Genomic DNA, 19909 nt, shown 5'->3' on the forward strand with positions numbered 1-19909 from the left:
GCTTCTTTTTTTGTTGTTGTTGCTTTTTGTTTGTTTGGTTTTTTCTCTGAGGCTTCTTGAGTTCACAATCTGTCTCCCAATTGTTGCTAAGAAGAGCCAGGGCGTTTATGAACCTTTGACTGAACAGGTTTCCAGACAGAATATATCCCTGCCTTTCTGGCTTGGTGACTTTTTTCTAGAAGTCTTGAGCCCACTTAATATTCCTTTCTTCCCTCTTGTCTCTGGAATCTTGAGGACTCTGATGCATCTCTATCTTTGCTGCAAACTCTTTCATCAGGGCCTTTATTCTGTGGCATGCTTGCTTGATTTGCTGTGAAAAGACGCCAGATGCTAGATGAAACCTCAGGCAACTCAGGGTGGGACAGACCTTTGGGTCCCTTACCTCCTTGCAGTTCCCATTAGCAATAACATTCTGTATTTCAAAAACTACTTCCCTGGGCAGGCTGTCAGCAGAACACCAATTTTTTTTCCCCATAGTACTAGGAATTGAACCCAGGGCCTTGTGCATACTAGGCAAAGCTCTTTACTACTGAGCTACACCCTCAGCACTAAGAGAACACATCTTAAAGGGGGGAAAATACTGAACTTATATTGAATTGTTTTTATTTTAATGTTTCTTAAACGTGTAAAAACAAAAATTCTGTGTAAACTTTTATATTTAGAACTCTTGTACCACCATGAATCAAAAGTTTTATCAATTAACAGAAATATAAAACCAATAGAATAATATTAAGCCAATTTGGCAAATGATGATATTTTGCTGAAACTAAATGGTTGTTCATGGCAATTTTGCAGTTAGCTATGATGGATTTCATGCTTTTTTTTTTTTTTTCGCTTAGGCGTCCCTATAATTTGTGCCATTTTTCTCTTATTTCAGTAATTTTCAAAATATTGACCCTTGATCATTGGCTTTACCCAGCAACTTAGAAATACAAACTCTCAGGCCCCATTCCATACCTATGGAATTAGAAACTTGGTTCTGATGCATGTTAAAGCTTGAGAACCATGGCTTTATTTAAACCACTACCAAACAGGCATAAAACCTTTGCTTATGTAACATGCCATTAATACTTCTTGTTTTAAGTCGGCCTCTGTTTTTTTCTCATTAACCTGTGACAGATGTTAGGACTACATGATTCAGCATTATCATTATCACAAACCAAGCTTCTTTCTTTATTTTTTATTTTTTATTTTTAGTTGTAGATGGACACAATATCTTTATTTTATTTTTATTTTTTTATGTGGTGCTGAGAATCTAACCCAGTGCTTCACACATGCTAGGCAAGTGCTCTACCTCTGAACCACAACCCCCCAACAAACCAAGTTTCTTTAGCACTGAATTTTTTTTTTTTTTTTTTTTTTGGTGGTACTGGGAATTGAACTCAGAGGTACTCTATTACTGAGCTGAAAATCCAGCCCTTTTTATTTTTTTATTTTGAAACAGAGTCTCACTAAATTGCTAAGGTTGGCCTAGAACTTCTGATCCTCCTGTCTCAGCCTCCCAAGTGGCTGGGATTACAGGTGGGTGCCATTTTCCCAGCCTCCAACTATGTCTTGAAGAAAGTGAAATAAAAGGAATAATGTCTACTAATGTGGAATTTGCACAAGTTTTTAATTAACTATTTTTATTTAAATTAAATCAAGGCACATTTTTACTTCTCACCTTCCTTTATTCTATTAAACAATATGCCAGTAGATATTATCTCTAACTTTTTTGGGTATTTTTTGTTTTGTTTTTATTGGTACCAGGGATTGAACCCGGGGTGTTTAACCACTGAGCCTTATCCCCAGCCTGTTTTTATATTTTGTTTAGTGAGAGGGACTCACTAAGTTGCTGAGGCTGGGTTTGAACTCTTGATCCTCCTTCCTCAGCCTTCTAAGCTGCTGGGATTATAGGTGTGCTCCACCTTCCCTGGCTATTACCCAGAACTTTTAAAAAAGCCTTTTCTATAGCATCCAACTCTGGGTGTTGATCTGCTTGTTTCCCCACCAATCAATTCTGCATTCTGAGATTTCTGATAGGAAACCATTTTGGATATTTCCTACATTTGTCAAAGAGGCCTAGTTTTGTGAAACAAAACATGATTGCTGTCAGTAGTTCTCTTGAATAAAGGGAAGAGGATATAGAGCACTCTGATTTCTGTTCTAAAACAGGTGCAGAGGGAGTAGGGAAGATGAAGGTATCTGATTGATTATCACTAGGAGTTTGGAGCAGTGAGGCATGCCTGCAATCCCACCGACTCCAGAGCCTAGAGTCAGTAGGATTGCAAGTTCAAGGCTAGCCTCAGCAATTTAGCAAGGCCTTAAGCAATTTAGCAAGACTGCCTCAAAATAAAAAATAAAAATAAAAAGGGCTGGGGATGTGGCTATGGCTCAGTTGTTAAGCATCCCTGGGTTCAGTCCCAAGTACAAAAAAATAATAATAATAAATGTTTACAAAAATTATCACTAGGAGTTTAATATAGGAACTCTACTATTTGAACCTCAGTATTGGAACAGGGTCCTTCCCTAAATTACAAATATATGATTCTGTTACAGGAGAAAATGTCCACCTTGGTTCTGGTGATGGACAACCCAAAGATTCTGGACCACTTCCTCAAGTGGAAAAGAAGCTCAAGTGTACAGTTGAAGGTTGTGACCGGACATTTGTGTGGCCAGCTCACTTCAAATACCACCTCAAAACTCATCGGTGAGCAAATCTGAGGTCTCATATTTGGAGCTTAAGAACACTGATGCTTCCAGAGTAATTTGTTCCCTGAATTAATTCATTAAAGGAATTTAATTAATTAATTAATTAAAGGAATTTGTTCCCTGAATTAATAAATTAAAGGAATTGACATATTAAAGCAGGGATTCCAGCCAACTTCTGGTTAAGATGTCTTTTTTTTTTTTTAATAGAAGGATTTGCATTGTTTATTTACCTTATTCCTAAAAAATAATTAAATAAGACTATTACCTAAATGTCTTAAAAGTGAGAATTGTCAAATTTCATTATAAAACATAGTTTGACAACTTAAAGGTTTAGTATATAAACCTCAGCCCCTACCCTGAACCTAGGAAATTAGTATTGGGAAGTGGAGAAGCTAGGCATCTGTAATTTTAGCATTCTCTTCAAGTTAGTCTGTAATATTCAGGTTTGGAATTTAATGTCTGCCTTGAGAGTCAATAGGAGTTTTTACTTGTCATCTCTAGCAAAGAGTACTTCCCGGTGGTGTTGTTTATGTCATTAATTTTGCAGAAATGACCGCTCCTTCATCTGCCCTGCAGAAGGTTGTGGGAAAAGCTTCTATGTGCTACAGAGGCTAAAGGTGCACATGAGGACCCATAATGGGGAGAAGCCTTTTATGTGCCCTGAATCCAGCTGTGGTAAACAGTTCACTACAGCTGGAAACCTGAAGAACCATCGGCGCATCCACACAGGTGTGTGCAACCCTGGGCTGAGCACTTGCTTGCCTATCCTTAGAAAAGGCTCAAGTGGGAATAGAAGTGAAGGTGTAAGATTGTTGCTTAGAACTCTGAAGATTGTGATTTGTTTTATCAAGTGTCTTCTAGTACTTTTTAATTCATACAATGACTTATCAAAGTTTATTTGTATGTGAGAATTAGACAGTATTGATTTCTGCTTTCAGGAACCTAATGTGTAGGAAAAGATATACGACCTTCTCAGGAATGATATGAGGAGATATGGGCAAAATCAGTCTGTTTTCAAATCTTTCTGAGTATTGCACCTGTTGGGGCTGAGGTTGTGACTCAGTGGTAGAGCACCTGCTTAGCATGTGTGGGGCCCTGGGTTCAATCCTCACCACCACATGAAAAGATAAATAAATAAAAACGAAGGTATTGTGTCCATCTACAACTAAAAAAATTTTTTTTTAAAAATTGTACCTGTTGTATTTTGGGCAGTAACATTTATTGAGTGGCACAAATCATACAGAACACCAAATAGGGCAAGGTGGGGAAAAAATACAAAAGACGTAATATCTGACTTCTAAGGAATTTGCTTTCTTAAGAGAGCCTCTCACATCATGAGAAATAGAATGGAAAGTAACTTGTTCCAGGTCAAACAGCATATTGGTATCAAAGGAGCAAAATAAAGATTCCTTGATTCTTAGTTTAAGAATCTAAGGGTGATTTTCCAAGCCACTTGTTAAACATGTGCTAGTCTCTTGCCAAAACATAAGCACTGAACCCAAATGACCATATGAGGATGTGTAACTGTTCCCTGCTTTTTTGCCACTTCTCTGTTTGTTCATTCTTGCATTTCTGAAGTGATATCAGGTTCAACTAAAGGGCATTTAAAAAGTGAAGACCGAGCTGAAGCTGCAGTTTTTCTAGACATAAGCTAGGTTTTTTCTAGTCATGAGCCTCTAGATTGACATAACCTCTGTATACATTTTGGGGAAGAGTAATTCTCTTTTCAGCCTTCTTGAGAGAGTAAACTATACTTGCTCCAAGAAAGCAATTTTAATAAAAGAATAAGAAAACCATTCAGCTGAAAAGCTAAGGAAAAAAGTGAGTTCATCAGGTCTGATTGTTAAATTCAGTAACTTCTTCATCCTCATGCTGCTTATCATCTTTGTAACATGGGATAACACTGAACATCTTTAAATACTTTTTTAGTTCAAAGTATGACCTGATTTTGCCTGTTTTTTCCCCCTTCATTATAACTTTTACTAGCTTTCTTCTCTTAATGTCTTCATTGTTCACCAATTTCAGGATTTCAGTTTTCTTCTGTTTTTCTCATTGTGCTCTCTCCTAATCTCAGACCTCAGTTGAATAATTTGCTTTACAGATTTGAGTCTTAATAATAGTTAATATAATAAGAAAAGCTTTTATTGAGGCATTTTAATATGTACCGTGTACACATTAATTCCTTTAATCTTCAGGATAATATTAAATCATGTATTTATTGATAAAGAAACAGAAGAGAGAGAGTTAAGTAAATTGCTCAACATCATGCAAGTAGGAAATGGCAGAGTTGGATTTTAAATTATGATCTGGCTCCAAAGCTTTTCCAAGGATTTTATTTTCAAATCCTGACAACTTAGACTTTTAGATAAATTTTTTTTGACTCAGATGTCAAAATTGACCTTAAATCTTTATTAGCAGTAATGATAATACTTAAAGCTGCTAAATTTAGTTGACTTACTATGTGCCAAGAGTTATGCTTAACATTTAACTCACATTATTTCATTTAATCTTCCAAAATAATCTTTTGAGATTGTATTATCTCCATATTATAAGATCAAAAGCCAGTTCTTAGAGACATAAATATCTTCCCCTTATTAATAAGTGGTAATGGATTTGAATTCAGGATTAGCTGATTGCAAAGCCCATATTTTTAACCATTATGTTGCATTGTCTCTTGAACCTCCTCTTCATTCTCCTGTGTCTTTTATCTCAGTAAAATCAAAGTTTCCAAATAGGGAGGTTGTGTGCCCAAGGTCAGCTTACTGCAGAGATTTTTTTACCTCTGTATTTTGAGGTAGGATCTTTTTCTAAATCCTTTTATTTCTGTAGTTCATTTTGTTACACATTTGACCTTATTATTAAAATTTTCTGTTTTTCTGACCTTTATTCTGTCATAGGTGTTAGCATATTGTTCATTCATTGAGCAACTTTTTGAGCATCTATCTTTCTGGGGTGGGTATTACTATACAAATAACATTAAAAAAAGTTACAGGCAGTTGGGTGTGGTGGTGCAAGCCTATAATGCCTGCTATTCAGGTAGCTGAGGCAAGAGGATCTCAAGGTCAAGGCCAACTTGGACAGCTTGGCAAGACCGTGTCTCAAAATAAAAATTAAAAAGAATGGCAGGTATAGCTCAGTGGTAGAGCACATGCTTTGCACCCCCACCCCCAAAAGTTACAGACTACTGCAGTTCCTCAAATTAACTGTGTGGTACTATCTAAAAGAACACTACAACCAAGAACAGTGCTCCTGCTGGGCCCAGCTCATTTGTTGTTACCGTGCTAGCCTCACTTGACATATTTTGAACTTACTTCAGGCACTCTTGGTTTCAAGGCACTCTTCACACTATTCCTCGTGTCTGAAGTTCCTTTCCATCCTTCTCAACTTTTAAGACCAACTAAAATTTATCTTCTTTTGAAAAATTATTGGAATTAGAATTCCTTCCCTTCTTAGCTGGGCACAGTGGCACATGCCTGTAAGCCCAGCAGCTCAGGAAGCTAAGGCAGGAGAATTGAAAGTTCAAGGCCAGCCTCAGCAATTAAGTGAGGCCCTAAGCAACTTAGTGAGACCCTGTCTCAAAAGAAAAAAGGGCTGGAGATGTGGCCCCTGGGTTCAATCCTCAGTATCCCCCCACACACACTCATAAAAACTTTCTTCCCTTCTAAATGCTGATAGCACTTTTTCATATATGAACTTGCATTACAGTTATTTATGAATAGGTTTGTCTTTTATATGCTAGTCTGATTCTTGGAGGATAGAGGCTACATCTTTTTTTTTTTTTTTCCCCCCACTTTTTTTTCTTTTACAGTGCTGAAGTTTGAAACCAGCCCATGCCCTACCACAGAGCTACCTCTCCAGCACTCATTTTTTATTCTGAAATAATTACAGACTCACAAGAAGTAGTATAAAGAGCTCTTTGTTTCCTTTACCCTGCTTCCCCAAAAATGTGACAACTTAGGTAACCATAAGACAATATCAAACCCAAGAAATTAACATTACTATCAACTAGTCTACAGACCTTACTCAGTTTTTGCCATACAACTTTGATTTTTTTTTTAAATGTGGTTCTAGGAATTGAGCCCAGGGCTTTGTACATGCTATGTGAATGCTTTACCACTGAACTTTACCCCAGCCCCCTGCTTTGATTTTTAAAGTAATATTGTAGAAGATTAAAAACAATGAAAAAAACACAAGAAAATAAATCATCCATAATACAACTATGTAGATATAACTTCTTTTACAATATTGTTATTAATTTTTACCCCATGACTAAATATCTGCTTTGTTTTATACAATGAGACTATATAATATCTATTTTAAACATTTAAATATATGTATGTTTAAATGGATCTAGAATCTGAGTCTTAAAAAGAATTCCAACAGCATAGAAACTTGTTTTTTGGGGGGCAGGGAGGGGTGGGGAGTATTGTTTTGTTTTGTGATGCTGGGGATGAAACCCAGGACCTTGTGCGTTCTGGGCAGGCACCTTGTCACTGAGCTGTACTCCAGCCCAGATTTATTCTTTATGTAATCAGAAGGGTTGAATCACTAGGGTTAGAGGGGTTAGCTTGAGCCAGGAGGGAGAAGGAAGTATAAGGCTCAGAGGTAGCCCTTCTAAGGGAAAAGGCATGGCTATCTTTTAGACTGTATACTAGATCATTGAGAGGCAGCACTTGCTAGGTAGCCTGGTTGAAGTTATATAGCATGCACTAAAGAAATCAGCATGAATAAGTCTTTGAAAACAAAATAAAGTTGATGGGGAATGAAAGTAATAGAAAGTCACTGCATCAGAAGACTGAGTCTTTATCTCATTTTCTACCTCTAGGAGAGAAACCTTTCCTTTGTGAAGCCCAAGGATGTGGCCGTTCCTTTGCTGAATATTCTAGCCTCCGAAAACATCTGGTGGTTCACTCAGGTATTAGAACCTTATGCCATTTGTAGATTTTAGGAATAGTAGACAAAAGGATGGGGGTGTAATATAAAAAACATCTAAAAAGTAATAAACTGTTTACCTTAAAGGTACATAAAGCTTCCCATCATCTTGACTAAATAAAAAGTCAAGGCCCTTAATAATTGCATTCAAAGGGTCTTATAATCAGTGGGGGGTGGGGAATCTACTTTTGACTGAGTCACTGAGGAACTTTCTACTCGACTTTTTCTAAGAAGATGAGCAAATTTGTTTGGTACTGTGCTGGGTGCTTCCTAAGTTTTATTAAACATGGACCCTGTTCTTTAGGAACTGAAATTTTTGTTCAAAGGAAGATTTCAAGTCAGAAGAAGGAAAGAAGATTGATGTCAGTGGCAGCAGTACCAGTAATATTATAGCCTTCTGAGAAGGTGTGGGATTTTGCTTCAGTGATCATTTTTGTAGAAACTATGCTTTGGCAATTACAACCTTGTTGCCAATAGTGTAGGAGAGAGACAGTTATTGAGCCATTTCATTTTGTATTTTTAAATTAATTCCCTGTAATTCTGTCAATATTCTCATTCTACACAGATGACCTGGGCCTCCCTACTAACAATGTCTTTGAAAATATTCTACAGCAGCCAGACCTTGTGAGCTCAATAGAAAAAGCTAAAGTGATATTCTTTCCCTTCCCTCCTTCCCCTTCTTCCCAACCCAAAGTCTGGGAACAATCTGTATCTTAGTGGAACTGTTTCCTGTGAGTCTTGATATATTATGTTGAAAGCAGCCTGGAAAGATAAGTTTTAAAAGGACCTAGAATGCGAGGAAGGAGACCTTGTGGAGCCTGCTACAGGTGCAGCCTGATGAGAACTCAATTTACTACAGGTTATTCTGGCAGTCATGCAAAAGCTAAATTGGGAAGAAATGAGAAGACTGTTTCTTTTAGTCTGATCAATAGTCTGCTCCAGGGGAGTGGCAGGAACATGGAGACTCAGTGGAATAATTTTTCCAGATACACAATTGGTTGGATATACAGTAATATTGAAATCGAGGCCACAGGATAAGACTATTGATTTAAGAAGGAGAAGTGGTCAGAAAAGGTGTTTGAAGAGATAATGGTGAGTGTTAGAGAGAGCCCGTGGACTAACCTGTGTGTCTTAGAGATGCGAAAATGCCCAAACCATAGTAGGAATTTGTTGAATGAACTAACTACAGTGAATAAAAGGATTGGGAAGTAGCAGTGAGTGTGGACACAGCTAAGAGTAGATGGAATGACTTTTTTGATGGACCTGTTCAGATTTCATGGAATTTTCTCCAGTTCAACAATTTAAAAGCTGGACACGGGAGAAAATGAGCCATGGAATGCTATTAAGAGCAGAGATTTGCCGAGGAAGAGGTGAACTCAAGGTGGACAGAGATTCTGGAATGGAATTAGGTAATTTTTTAAATGACTGGCCATAGGAAGCAAAGGGAAGCCAGTACAGGAAGAATGGAGAGAAGGAACTAGAATTTATTTATAATGAGGACAACAAGGCAGTTCAGTGGGAGCAAGGATTTGGAGGGATGTAATCAATTAGGGATAGAAATTTTAGAGTTTGAGATCTTAGGGCAAAGCAGTTTTTTATATGATAAATTCTAAGTAGACATGGCAACTGTTATCCTATGGACAAGATCTGGACTTCTGATGTGTTTCATTTGCCTTGTATTTTATCTTAATTTTATGTAAAATTATGTCAAACATACACAAATATAAAGAAAAAATTTTTCTTGCAGTAAGAATAACTCCTTGGTTTTATCTTACACTGAGTCTGTGTTCAGTTTTTCTAGTTATCTCAAAATGACTTTTAAAGTTGGTTTAAATAAGGATCCAACAAGGTCCAATATTGCACTTGGTTATTAAGTTTTCTTGAATCTAGATCTTTCTGTTTTCACTTATTTTTTTTCATAGATTTGTTGAGAACAGAGTCAATTTGTTGGTTAGCTTCCTTTTATGTCATTTGTTTCCCTATATTTTCTGTAAATGGAAGTAAGCTCTAAAGGTTCCAAAGATTCAAAGTTTTTTGTCAAGAATTCATTATAGATGGTTTTGTGTGCTTCATTTTGTACCATATTGGGAGGTACACAGTGTTTGAATCCACAATTGATGAGTGGTTTCAGGTGATAACAGCCTGCTTTGTAAAGTTGCCTATTAATCATTCACCTTATGATTTCATTCCTGATTGATGTCCAAATCTATTATTTCATCAGGAATTATAAAATGTTAGTTTTTATTGTTTTATTATTCCTTTCACATTAGCTGGAATTCTTCTGTACATTGAGAGTCTTCCCATCAAGTAAACTATTTGATCATTTGCACATGTAAGGCAGGATATTTTAATTTATTAATATTTTAATTGTGAGTTTTCAAAATAAAGAATTGGTGCTCTGTTTACTTCTGATATTTTATTTTTCATGCTTGTTTTCTTCATTATATTTTTGGGTTGTTGGTTGCTACTGTATGGAATGCAATTGAATTGTTTTGATCTTGAAACGTCAATAACTGTTGAGTTCTTGTAGATTTTTAAAATAGGTTCCTTAAGATACTCTAAGTATGAGATTGTGTCAGATGAGAATTGAAATAATTTTACTATTTCTTTTCCAAACTGTATACCTTTAATTTCTTTTTCTTGTCTTTTGTACTAGTTAGGACCTCCAGTACGATGTTACCTAGAAGTGGTGAGAGCAGACTTGTTTCCAGTCTCAGAGAACATTCAGCCTTTCATGATTAAGTCTAATGTTAACTAGTGTTGTTTGCATGTTTTTTTTTTTTCCTCTGTTTCTTTCCATCTCACTTTTCCCCTCAATCCCCTCTCTGCCTTCCCCTTTCATGTAGTGCTAGGGATTGAACCTAGGACAGACTAGGCAAGTACTATACTACTGAACTACCCCAGCCCATATCCTTTATCAGTTGAGGAACTTCTATTCTAGTCCTAGTTTTTTAAGAGGGTTTTTTTTTTTTTTTTTTTTTTTTTTTTTTTGAATCATGAATGGGTATTGAGTCTTGACAGATGCTTTTCTTATGTTCATTGAGATGACTGTTTTTATATTGCATTAGTATGGTACACTAATTACTTTTTTTACTATAAAGCCAACTTTGTGCTTCTGGGATAAATTCCACTTGGTCATAGTGTATAATCCCTTTTATATTGTACCAGACTTGGTTTTCTCATAGTTTGTGCAATGGTTTGGAAATGATTTGTCCCCCAAGGGTTCATGTGTCAGAACTTGGTCCCCTGTGTGGTGATGTTAAGAGGTACTGGAGGGCTGGGATTGTAGCTCAGTGGTAGAGCACTTGCCTAGCGTGTGTGAGGCACTGGGTTCGATCCTCAGCACCATATAAAAATAAATAAATAAACAAAGGTATTATGTCCATCTACAACTGGGAAAAAAGAGAGAGAGAGAGAGGTAGTGGAACCTTTAAGAGGTTAGGAAGTCATTGGGGGCATTGCACTTGGAAGGAATTGATGCTTGTCTTCCAGAGGGAGTTGGTTCTCTTGGGAGTGAGTTGTTATAAAATGAGGCTGCCCCGCACACTTCTGTACAAGGCTACTTTTCTTTCTATTTTTCCTCCATGTTTTAAGATAGCCAGTCAGACACACACTAGAGACCAAATTAATGAGGCTGCTCAATCTTGAACTTTCAGCCTCCAAAACTGTGAGCTAAATAAACCACTTTTCTTTATATATCACCTAACCTCAGATACTTTGTGTGGTAAAAGAATGGACTAAAACATTTTATTAAGAATTTTTATACATATATTCATGAGGTCTTTAGTTTTCTTTTCTGATAATGTCTTTATCTGACTTTTGTATCAGGGATAGTACAAAATAAGTAGATAAGTGTTCTCTTCCCCTCTTTTCTAGAAGAATTTGTGTCAGATTAATGTTATTTCTTTAAATACTTAAACTTTCACTAATGATGTCATCTATGCCTAGGCTTGTCTTTGGAGTAAAAACTTTTAATTACTAATTCAGTTTATTTGCTATACAACTATTCATATTTTCTATTCTTGGTTCAGTTTTGCTAATTAACTTCCTAGGAATTTATTTCATCTAAGTTGTCTAATTTATTGAAATAAAGTAATCCTGTTTCCTTAAAATCATTTAAATTCATATAAGAACTGTAATGTTCTCCCTTTTACTCTTGATTTTTCATCCTCCTGGTACTGGGAGTGGAACCCAGGGATGTTCTACCACTGAGGTATACCTCCATTCCTTTATTTTTTATTTTGAGGCAGAGTCTTGCTAAGTTGCTGAGGTGGCTTGAACTTGGGATTTCCTGCCTCAGCCTCCCAAGTTGTCTGGTATTATAAGCATGTGTAGCTGTGCACAGCTCTTAAAAGGTGTTTATCTTTTTTGACCAGTGTTTCCTTTTACAAACATAAACAAATATGGGTTATTTTTTATATTTCCCTCACACAGTTTTTTTTAATTGAGATATAATTCACACAAGATTCACCCTTTTTTAAAAGTGTACAAGTGGATGATTTTTAGAATATATATTTTTGTAATCGTAACCACTATTCAATTCTAGAACATTTCATCTTCCCAGAAAGAATCCCCATATCCATTGGTAGTCACTTCTCATTTTTCTGTTCCTCCATCTCCTGGCAACTACTAATTTATTGTCTGTATGGATTTGCCTGTTCTATATAATACATTTCATATGAATCAAATAATACAACACGTGTCATTTTGTGACTCTTTCACTTAGCATATATTTTCGAAGTTCATTCACATTTTAATATGAATGAGTCATACTCCATTGTGTGGTTGTACCACATTTTGTCTATTATGAACAAGGCTGCTATCAACATTTCTGTGCAAGTTTTAGCATATTAAGATGTTTTTTCTTGCGTATGTTCTTAGGAGCTGAATTGCTGGGTCATTTGGTAATTCTTTGTTTAACTTTCTGAAGAACTGCCAGTTTTCCAGTGTGGCTGCACCATTTTCCATTCTCTCCAGCAGTGTATGAGGGTTGCAGTTTCTCCACAACCTTGCCAACACTTGTTTCTGTCTTTGATTGTAGCCATCCTAGTTGGAGTATGACTCCGTTTTTTTCTTACACAAAGGTAGTATATTGTGTGTGTGCTTCTGTAGTTATGCATATTTTTGTTTTAACTGAACAATATTTCATGGATTCACTCCATATGTAGTGTATAGAAATTTTCCTTATTCCCTTTTGTAGATTCGTTCATAGCATTTATCTGTGTTTATATTCTATAAATTTATTCAGTCACTCTGATGATTTTGAATTGTGTCTATAGTCTTTAGCCATTTAAAATGTGACAGTGAATAACCTTGTACATAAATTGTTTAACATTTTGCCACTGTAACTTTGGGACAGATTACCTTACAAGTGGAACTCCTAGATTAAAGGGCAAATAAATACATTTGTCATTTTTCTAGATTCCCTGCCCCAAAGGTTGTAAGACTTTTGTGTTCTCAGCAGCAATGAAAATGGCTGCATGGTGTTTTTATCAATTGTAAATTTGTCCCAGCATTTGCAAATTAGGAGATTTTACTTAAAAAATCCTCAGTTCATGTGTCTCTTTAAAAAAAAGAAGAAAAATATATCTTTTGGTAGTGCTAGGCTTCAGTCCACACGTGGCAACATCAAGGTGAATGTTAAAGAACTTGCAAAGTGGCAGGGAATAGGTCAAGGGATGTTATGAACCCAGAGTTGGAACCCTTATGAGGGTACGTATCCTCAAGTTCCATTCATGGCTATCTGAAAAGAAAAGTAAAAGCTGGATGTGGTAGTGCCCACTTGTAATCATAGCTACTTGGGAAGCTGATGCAGGAGGATCAAAAGTTTGAGGCTAGTCTGGGATATTTAGCAAGACCCTGTCTCAAAATAGAAAATAAAAAGGGACAGGGATGTAGTTCAGTAGTAGAGTACACCTGGATTCAATTCACTGGGTAGGGGTCTGTGGGGAATAAATACTTTGTGTGGCTGCCATGATCCTATACTGAAGAGGCTGTTTTAGAAGGCCAAGTACAGTGAGTCTAGAAAGGACTGAGGCTTGAAGCAGTGAGTACGCTGAACCCTCCTTTTGACCTTTCCTGCCTTCCAATGTGTTAAAGGATGGGAGGCTGAAGAAGGTGGGGAATGGGAGAAGGAGTAACCTCTCTGTTTAGTTTAACATTCTCTGACCCTCTTCATCTAGGTCTTCAGTCCACTCCCTTGCCATCAGAAATGTACCATCTTTTTGGCTGCCCTGTTTTAACCTGATCCTTATTTTAGGAGAGAAGCCTCATCAGTGCCAAGTCTGTGGGAAGACCTTCTCTCAGAGTGGGAGCAGGAATGTACACATGAGAAAGCATCACTTGCAGCTGGGAGCAGCTGGGAGTCAAGAACAGGAGCAAACTGGTAAGGAGAGTGGGGCATAGTGGAGGACTGTGTCTTCTAGAATCAGAGAGCCAAGTCACTGGCCTGCTTGGCTATCTGGAGATTTTCTGTTAATGTTTCAGGTAGAGAGACCTGGTTTCATTTGATGGGCTAGTGGTTTCCAAACATAGTTGTGCAGTACAATCATCTGTACTCTGTATTCTTTGCTTTGCTTTGCTTTGCTTTGCTTTGCTTTGCTTTGCTTTTCGGTACTAGAGATTGAACCCAGGGGTGCTTTACCACTGAACCACATCCTCAGTGCTTTTTGAGACAAGGTCTCACTGACTTTATGAGCATCTGTCCAAATCCTGAGGCCATCCTTAAACTTGGAGTCCTCCTGCCTCAGACTCCCAAGTTCTTGGGATTACAGGCATGAACCACCATGCCCAACCACCCGCATTTTTTAAAGTATGTATTTTCTTAGTACTCATCCTCCTGTCTTCATCCCTACAAAACAAAGGAACCTGAAAATGAGATAATTTTAAGATCCCAGAATCTGGTTTTTAAAATTTCCCAATATAGTTACAGTGGTTCTTGCACAAGAGACTTGGGAGACCAAGGCAGGAGGAGCACTGGTTTGGGCAACTTAGTGAGATCCTGTCTCAAAGTTTTTTTAAAAAGGGCTGGGGATGTACCTTGGAGGTTGAGCACTTTGCTTTCATGCATCAGGATCTGGGTTCAATATTCAGTACCAGACAAACACACAAAAGTTCCCCTAAGAACTAGGGTATCACTCAGTGGGTAGAATTCTTGTCTGTTATGATCAGACCCTGGGTTTGGTCCTTAGCACTGCAAAATCATCATCATCATCATCATCATCATCATCATCATCATCATCACCACCAATGAACAATAAATACAACTTTCTTTAGTAACATGTGCCTGTTTTCCCAGCTACTTGGTAGGTTAAGGTGGGAAGATCACTTGCACACGGAAGTTTTGAGATCTACCTGGGCAACATAGGAAGATCCTGTCTCAGAAAAACCTCACAAAAACCATATAAGTTCCCTTAGTGAGTCTGTTGTAACTAGGGCTGGTCCATGAACCAGCATTTGAATAGCATGTTAATAAAAATTTATTTATAACAAAAGTTTAAATGCTTTTTACTTATCAGTTGAATGTCTTTTGCCCTATCTTTAATTTGATAACTTTTTTATTCTTACTCCTTTTCCATGTTATTCACTTATTTCATTCCAAGTACTTCTAAGTATCTGTTCATTCCATTTCATATGCTAATTATTTTTCATATGCTAATTCTTTAGATATTGAGCAAGGATATGATCCCTAGTGCTCAACACTTCCCTTCTTTATTTTTATTTCCTGAAAATGGGTGAAATAGGATGTGGCATCCAAGATAATAGATAACTTCTAGTTCTGCAAGTGAAGGCCAGCTTCCTTGTGAAGAAAAATGAGGACCAGGCATAGCCTTGACTGCTGCATGTCTCTCACATCCTGTTCTCTGTGCAGCTGAGCCACTAATGGGCAGTAGTTTGCTTGAAGAGGCTTCAGTACCCAGTAAAAACCTGGTGTCTATGAATTCCCAGCCCAGCCTTGGTGGAGAGACCTTGAACCTACCAAATACCAATTCTATCCTGGGAGTTGATGATGGTAAGACTTGTAATTCTCCTGGGGGAAATGACTGCAACTAGAGGCTAAAGAATGGGTTGTCTCCAGAATGGAGGATTTACTCTTTATTTCTTGTGAGTAGCTATGGTACGATTGAGTAGCATTTGTGTTCTTATTCTCTGGGGTGGATAAGTGAATGTGTTTTTAAAAAAGAAGTCATTGAAGATGATGTAATCCAAGGATAAAGAGAAAAAATTTTTAAGAGAAAATTATATGTAATCCTAGCATCCTAGGCCAACTATTTCTGTCTTTCCTATTGCAGTTATGGAAGAACTTAACTTTTAAAACATTTAAACAGAACATAACCAGGTTTTACAGAGGAGATATAAAGCAATTTCTCCATACCTTCAAAAGCCATATCTTCTGGAGAAAAAAAAAGGGGCTCTCTAGGAAACAGTTGCTCTTCTCTGGTATAGAAATTTCACCCAAGTTACACAGGCCAGGCCCTCTTCTCTGAAAAACTTACCAGGTGAGGTCAGCATGCATTTATTCAGTGCCTACTGTGTGCCTGGCACCATGGGAAAGAACAAAAGTAGAATAGGGATCTTAAAATCCAGTTGTGAACTAGCATTGACTAAATGAAAGATCGTCTATTATCAAGCATTAAGTTATTCAGTATAGTCTAGAAGAGCAGTATAAGCTACAAAACACCTAGAGGAAAAATGAGTTTGAGGGCTAAGTAATTTATCTATAAATTGTTACCAGAAGATTTTTATGGTGATCTAGCTGGTGGATAGTTTAGTATAAGGTCCTGTGTTTTAGGTACTCATATCTTAGTTCTGGGTGTAAGTGACTGTTTGTGTAACTTCTGTGTGGAGCCCATATGGAGTTTGTGTGCTACCACAATATGCCTCCTCTTGTTTCATGAATGATCTGAGTGGATAACCAAAGCCAGAGGCATACAAATTGCATGAAGCTGCTTTGCCAGCTCTAAGAAGACACACTGAGCACGAACATTGGAGCCAGGATTAGCTTAAGTTCTCAACCTGCACGTATTGCGCTACTGGTATTATTTGTGACTGCTCAAGAGCTGGTCTGATTCCCTGATTTGCCTGCCTGACCTTTATTTGTCCTGTTTCATACCCCATTTTAGTTTAGCTAACAGTACTAAAGCCATATTACTCTAAATAAGTTTATTGAAAAATGATCAACCTCTACATCAATAATCCTATTTCTTTTCATTCTCCTTTTGTAACATTTTCCAAATTTCACTGGTATTGATTATTGGGCAGGAATTAACTTGAAAGAAATACAGGAATGTGGGATTCACTTTTTCAGGGAACAATTTTTAGAGTTCTTTTTGAAAGACTTGATGAGGCAGTAGGTATATCTGTGAATTTACTTTTCATTGACGATTCATTTTTTTTATTTGTTTGTTTCACAGAGGTGCTCACTGAAGGTTCCCCACGTCCCCTATCTTCAGTGCCTGATGTGACACATCACTTGGTGACCATGCAGTCAGGGAGGCAGTCATATGAAGTTTCTGTCCTAACTGCAGTAAATCCACAGGAGGTAAATCTGTCTCTTGCCCTTTTTTCTGTGGCAACTTAAGTGGAGAGTGATTGGGAATCTAGTTAAGAGGATCCAAAAAACTTCCATTTCCTGGCCACTTTGACTGGAGTTTCTTCCTTTAAGCTAAGCATGAGTTCCGCTTGAGAAGAGCTTGAGTTTGAGAGATTTAGTCTGTCACAGCTGGGACTCTTCACTTTTAGAGTTCCTTTATGTATATTCTTTAATGAGTGATGTCTATTCCCACTGTTCTTTGCCTCATTGAAACATATGGATGCTGCTTTTATTTTATAAGGAACATAACATCTGCTGGGGTGCAGCAGCACAGTTCTATAATGCCAGATGTATAAAGCCTTACTTCATTCAACTGTTATTTATTACATATCTGATGCAAAGCACACTTCCAGATTCTAGTTAAACAATAGTAAACAAAATATAGTCTGTCTCAGCTTATAGGCAGTTAGGACCTCTACCTTTTATAACTTCATAACTATATAAATAGTGCCCCAGGAGTTGTGCTGTACAGAGAGGTTAGAATGTGAGGAATGACAGATCAATAAACTGACAGTTCTTAACATTGTAGTAAAAGTGCCTATCCTAAGAGAAGTCAGAGAATATATTTTACAGTATTTAATTTGAGACCTAAGGGATGAATAGAAGTCATCTTGATGGAGGAGGAGGAGGAGTTGGAAGAAAATAACTTGTGTAAGGGCAGCAATGTACAAGGCAGAGAAAGGGAGCAGGGTGCATCTCTGAACCCCAGATGATTGAATATGATAGGACATGGAATAGATAGATGGGCTGGAACAGAAACATGAGAGCTGGAAAGATAAGCTGGTCCTCTCTTGAAGGACTTCCTTGGCCATGAGTCCTGGGAGCAATAGGGAGCCACTGCATGGGTAAAATATGATCAGATTTGCATATGCAGAATTCCAGAAATAGTACATTTGTACATGGGTCTTGGCATTGACTTCAGATGTAGATACTGCCTACTGACAACCTCAGGCAGACTCAGTAACACAGATTGCCTAAAAATCAAGAGGATTCAGGTGGCGGTGGAGCATGCTTGTAAATCCCAGTGACTTTGGGAGGCTGAGACAGGAGGATTGTAAATTCAAGACCAGCCTCCACAATTTAATGAAACCCTGTCTCAAAGTAGAAAAAGGACTGGGAACATACCTTAGTGGTAAAGTGCCCCAGGTTTTACTCCCCAGGCTTATGTGGTACATGTCTTTAATCTCAGTGACTTGGGAGGCTGAGGCAGGAGAATTGCAAGTTGAGACCAGCCTGGGCAATTTAGCAAGGTCTTACCAAAAAAGTGGTGGGGAGGGCTGGGGATATGACTTAGTGGTAGAGGGCCCCTGGATTTGATCCCTGATACTACAAATAATGATAAAAATAACTTAGCAAGAATATCAGAGGACAGTGGGGTACAGTGGTACACACCTGTAAACACAGTAGTTTGGGAGGCTGAAGCAGGAGCATCACAGGTTTGCCTCAGCAATTTAGTGAGATCCTGCTTTAAAATAAAAAGAACAAGAACTGGGGATATAGTTCAGTGGTAAAGCATCTCTGGGTTCAATCCCTAATTTAAAAAAAAAAATGAGAGGACAAACAAGTCAGATATCAGAAATTATCATGAAAAATATTAAAAACTCTTATTCAAATCCAGGTGTAGTGGAACACTTCTGTAATCCCAGTGACTCAGAAAGTTGAGGCAAAAACATCACAAGTTCAAGGCCAACCTCAGCAACTTAGTGAATCCCTGTCTCAAAATTTTTAAAAGGCCAACTGAATATAGAATAATATCAAGAAATTACTGTTACTTTGTTTTAGCTAGGATAATGATATTGTAATATATTCTTATAAAAAGTGCTCATCTTTCAGAAATCCATAAGGACTTATGACAGAAACCATAGAACAAGGATTTGTTGTGAGTGGTTTAGTAGCATTAGCAGTGGTGGTGGTAGGGAAGGGATGAGTTGAAATGGGTTTGACTCTGAATTAGTGGCTGTGTAAGCTTGGTGAAGGGCACACGGGTCCATTGTACTGGTCTCTTTATTTCTGTGTGCCTTTTAATCCACAATAAAATGTTTTATTTCAAACAAAAATTTTTTTAAATGGTTTGGGGATGTAGGTCAGTAGTAGAGCACCCCTGCATTCAATCCCAGTATGGAAGTTGATGGGTAGAACTTATTCAGAGGGTTCAGTTTATATAATTTCTGGGTTTTTTCAGTATTGCCTGAGGTCTCCAAAGAATTAGAGGTCTCATTGCACAGGGCTAACTGGGACCTGAGCTTTTGGACTCTCACCCACCGAGGGTCATCCCAAATGAGGTTCCATATTCACATTGAATTTACCTTCTTGAATTCAAGAACCAGTTTAGCTTTGAACCCAGCTAGCTTCAACTGCCTCTTAAGGGTATTTTCCAAATAAATCAAAGCAGAAAACAGAATTACACATTCTTCAGTGTTTCTCAAAAAGTGCTGAGTTTGGGGCTGGGGAGATAGCTCAGCTGGTAAGAGTGCTTGCCTCACAAGCACAAGGCCCTGAGTTTGATCCCCAGTACCACAAAAGAAAAAAAAAAGAAAAAGTGCTGAGTTTGATTGAGTGCAACCTTATCTGGATCTTGGCCTACATTCAAAACATTTTATTTTTTTTCAGTGCTGGGGCTCAAACCAAGGGCCCTGTGTGTGCTAGGCAGGGCTCTACTACTGAATTACATCCCCAAGCCAAAAATACACCATT

General features: G+C 37.6%; 2 protein-coding genes across 6 annotated transcripts in view; one reads left to right on the forward strand and one right to left on the reverse strand.

Moving 5' to 3' along the window:
- Znf410 (zinc finger protein 410) overlaps positions 1–19909 on the forward strand; it is a 33684-nt gene that overhangs the window by 12180 nt on the left and 1595 nt on the right. For 2 of the 5 annotated variants that reach the window (XM_047538340.1, XM_047538344.1), the window contains exons 6-11: positions 2539–2689; positions 3239–3420; positions 7517–7606; positions 13883–14008; positions 15494–15634; positions 17037–17164. In XM_047538340.1, coding sequence (XP_047394296.1) covers positions 2539–2689; positions 3239–3420; positions 7517–7606; positions 13883–14008; positions 15494–15634; positions 17037–17164 — 818 coding nt within the window. Of the gene's footprint in view, positions 1–2538; positions 2690–3238; positions 3421–7516; positions 7607–13882; positions 14009–14920; positions 15453–15493; positions 15635–15914; positions 16122–17036; positions 17165–19909 lie in introns of those variants that run through there. The other 3 variants (XR_007106925.1, XM_047538348.1, XM_047538354.1) reach the window with 3 other exon arrangements.
- Positions 211–19909, reverse strand: part of Fam161b (FAM161 centrosomal protein B) — a 34287-nt gene continuing 14588 nt past the window's right edge. The window contains exon 9 of the mRNA XM_047538336.1: positions 211–310. Coding sequence (XP_047394292.1) covers positions 283–310 — 28 coding nt within the window. The 3' untranslated portion in view covers positions 211–282. The remainder of the gene's footprint in view (positions 311–19909) is intronic.

Source organism: Sciurus carolinensis, chromosome 2, assembly GCF_902686445.1.
Source record: "Sciurus carolinensis chromosome 2, mSciCar1.2, whole genome shotgun sequence".
NCBI classification, from domain to species: Eukaryota; Metazoa; Chordata; class Mammalia; order Rodentia; family Sciuridae; genus Sciurus; species Sciurus carolinensis.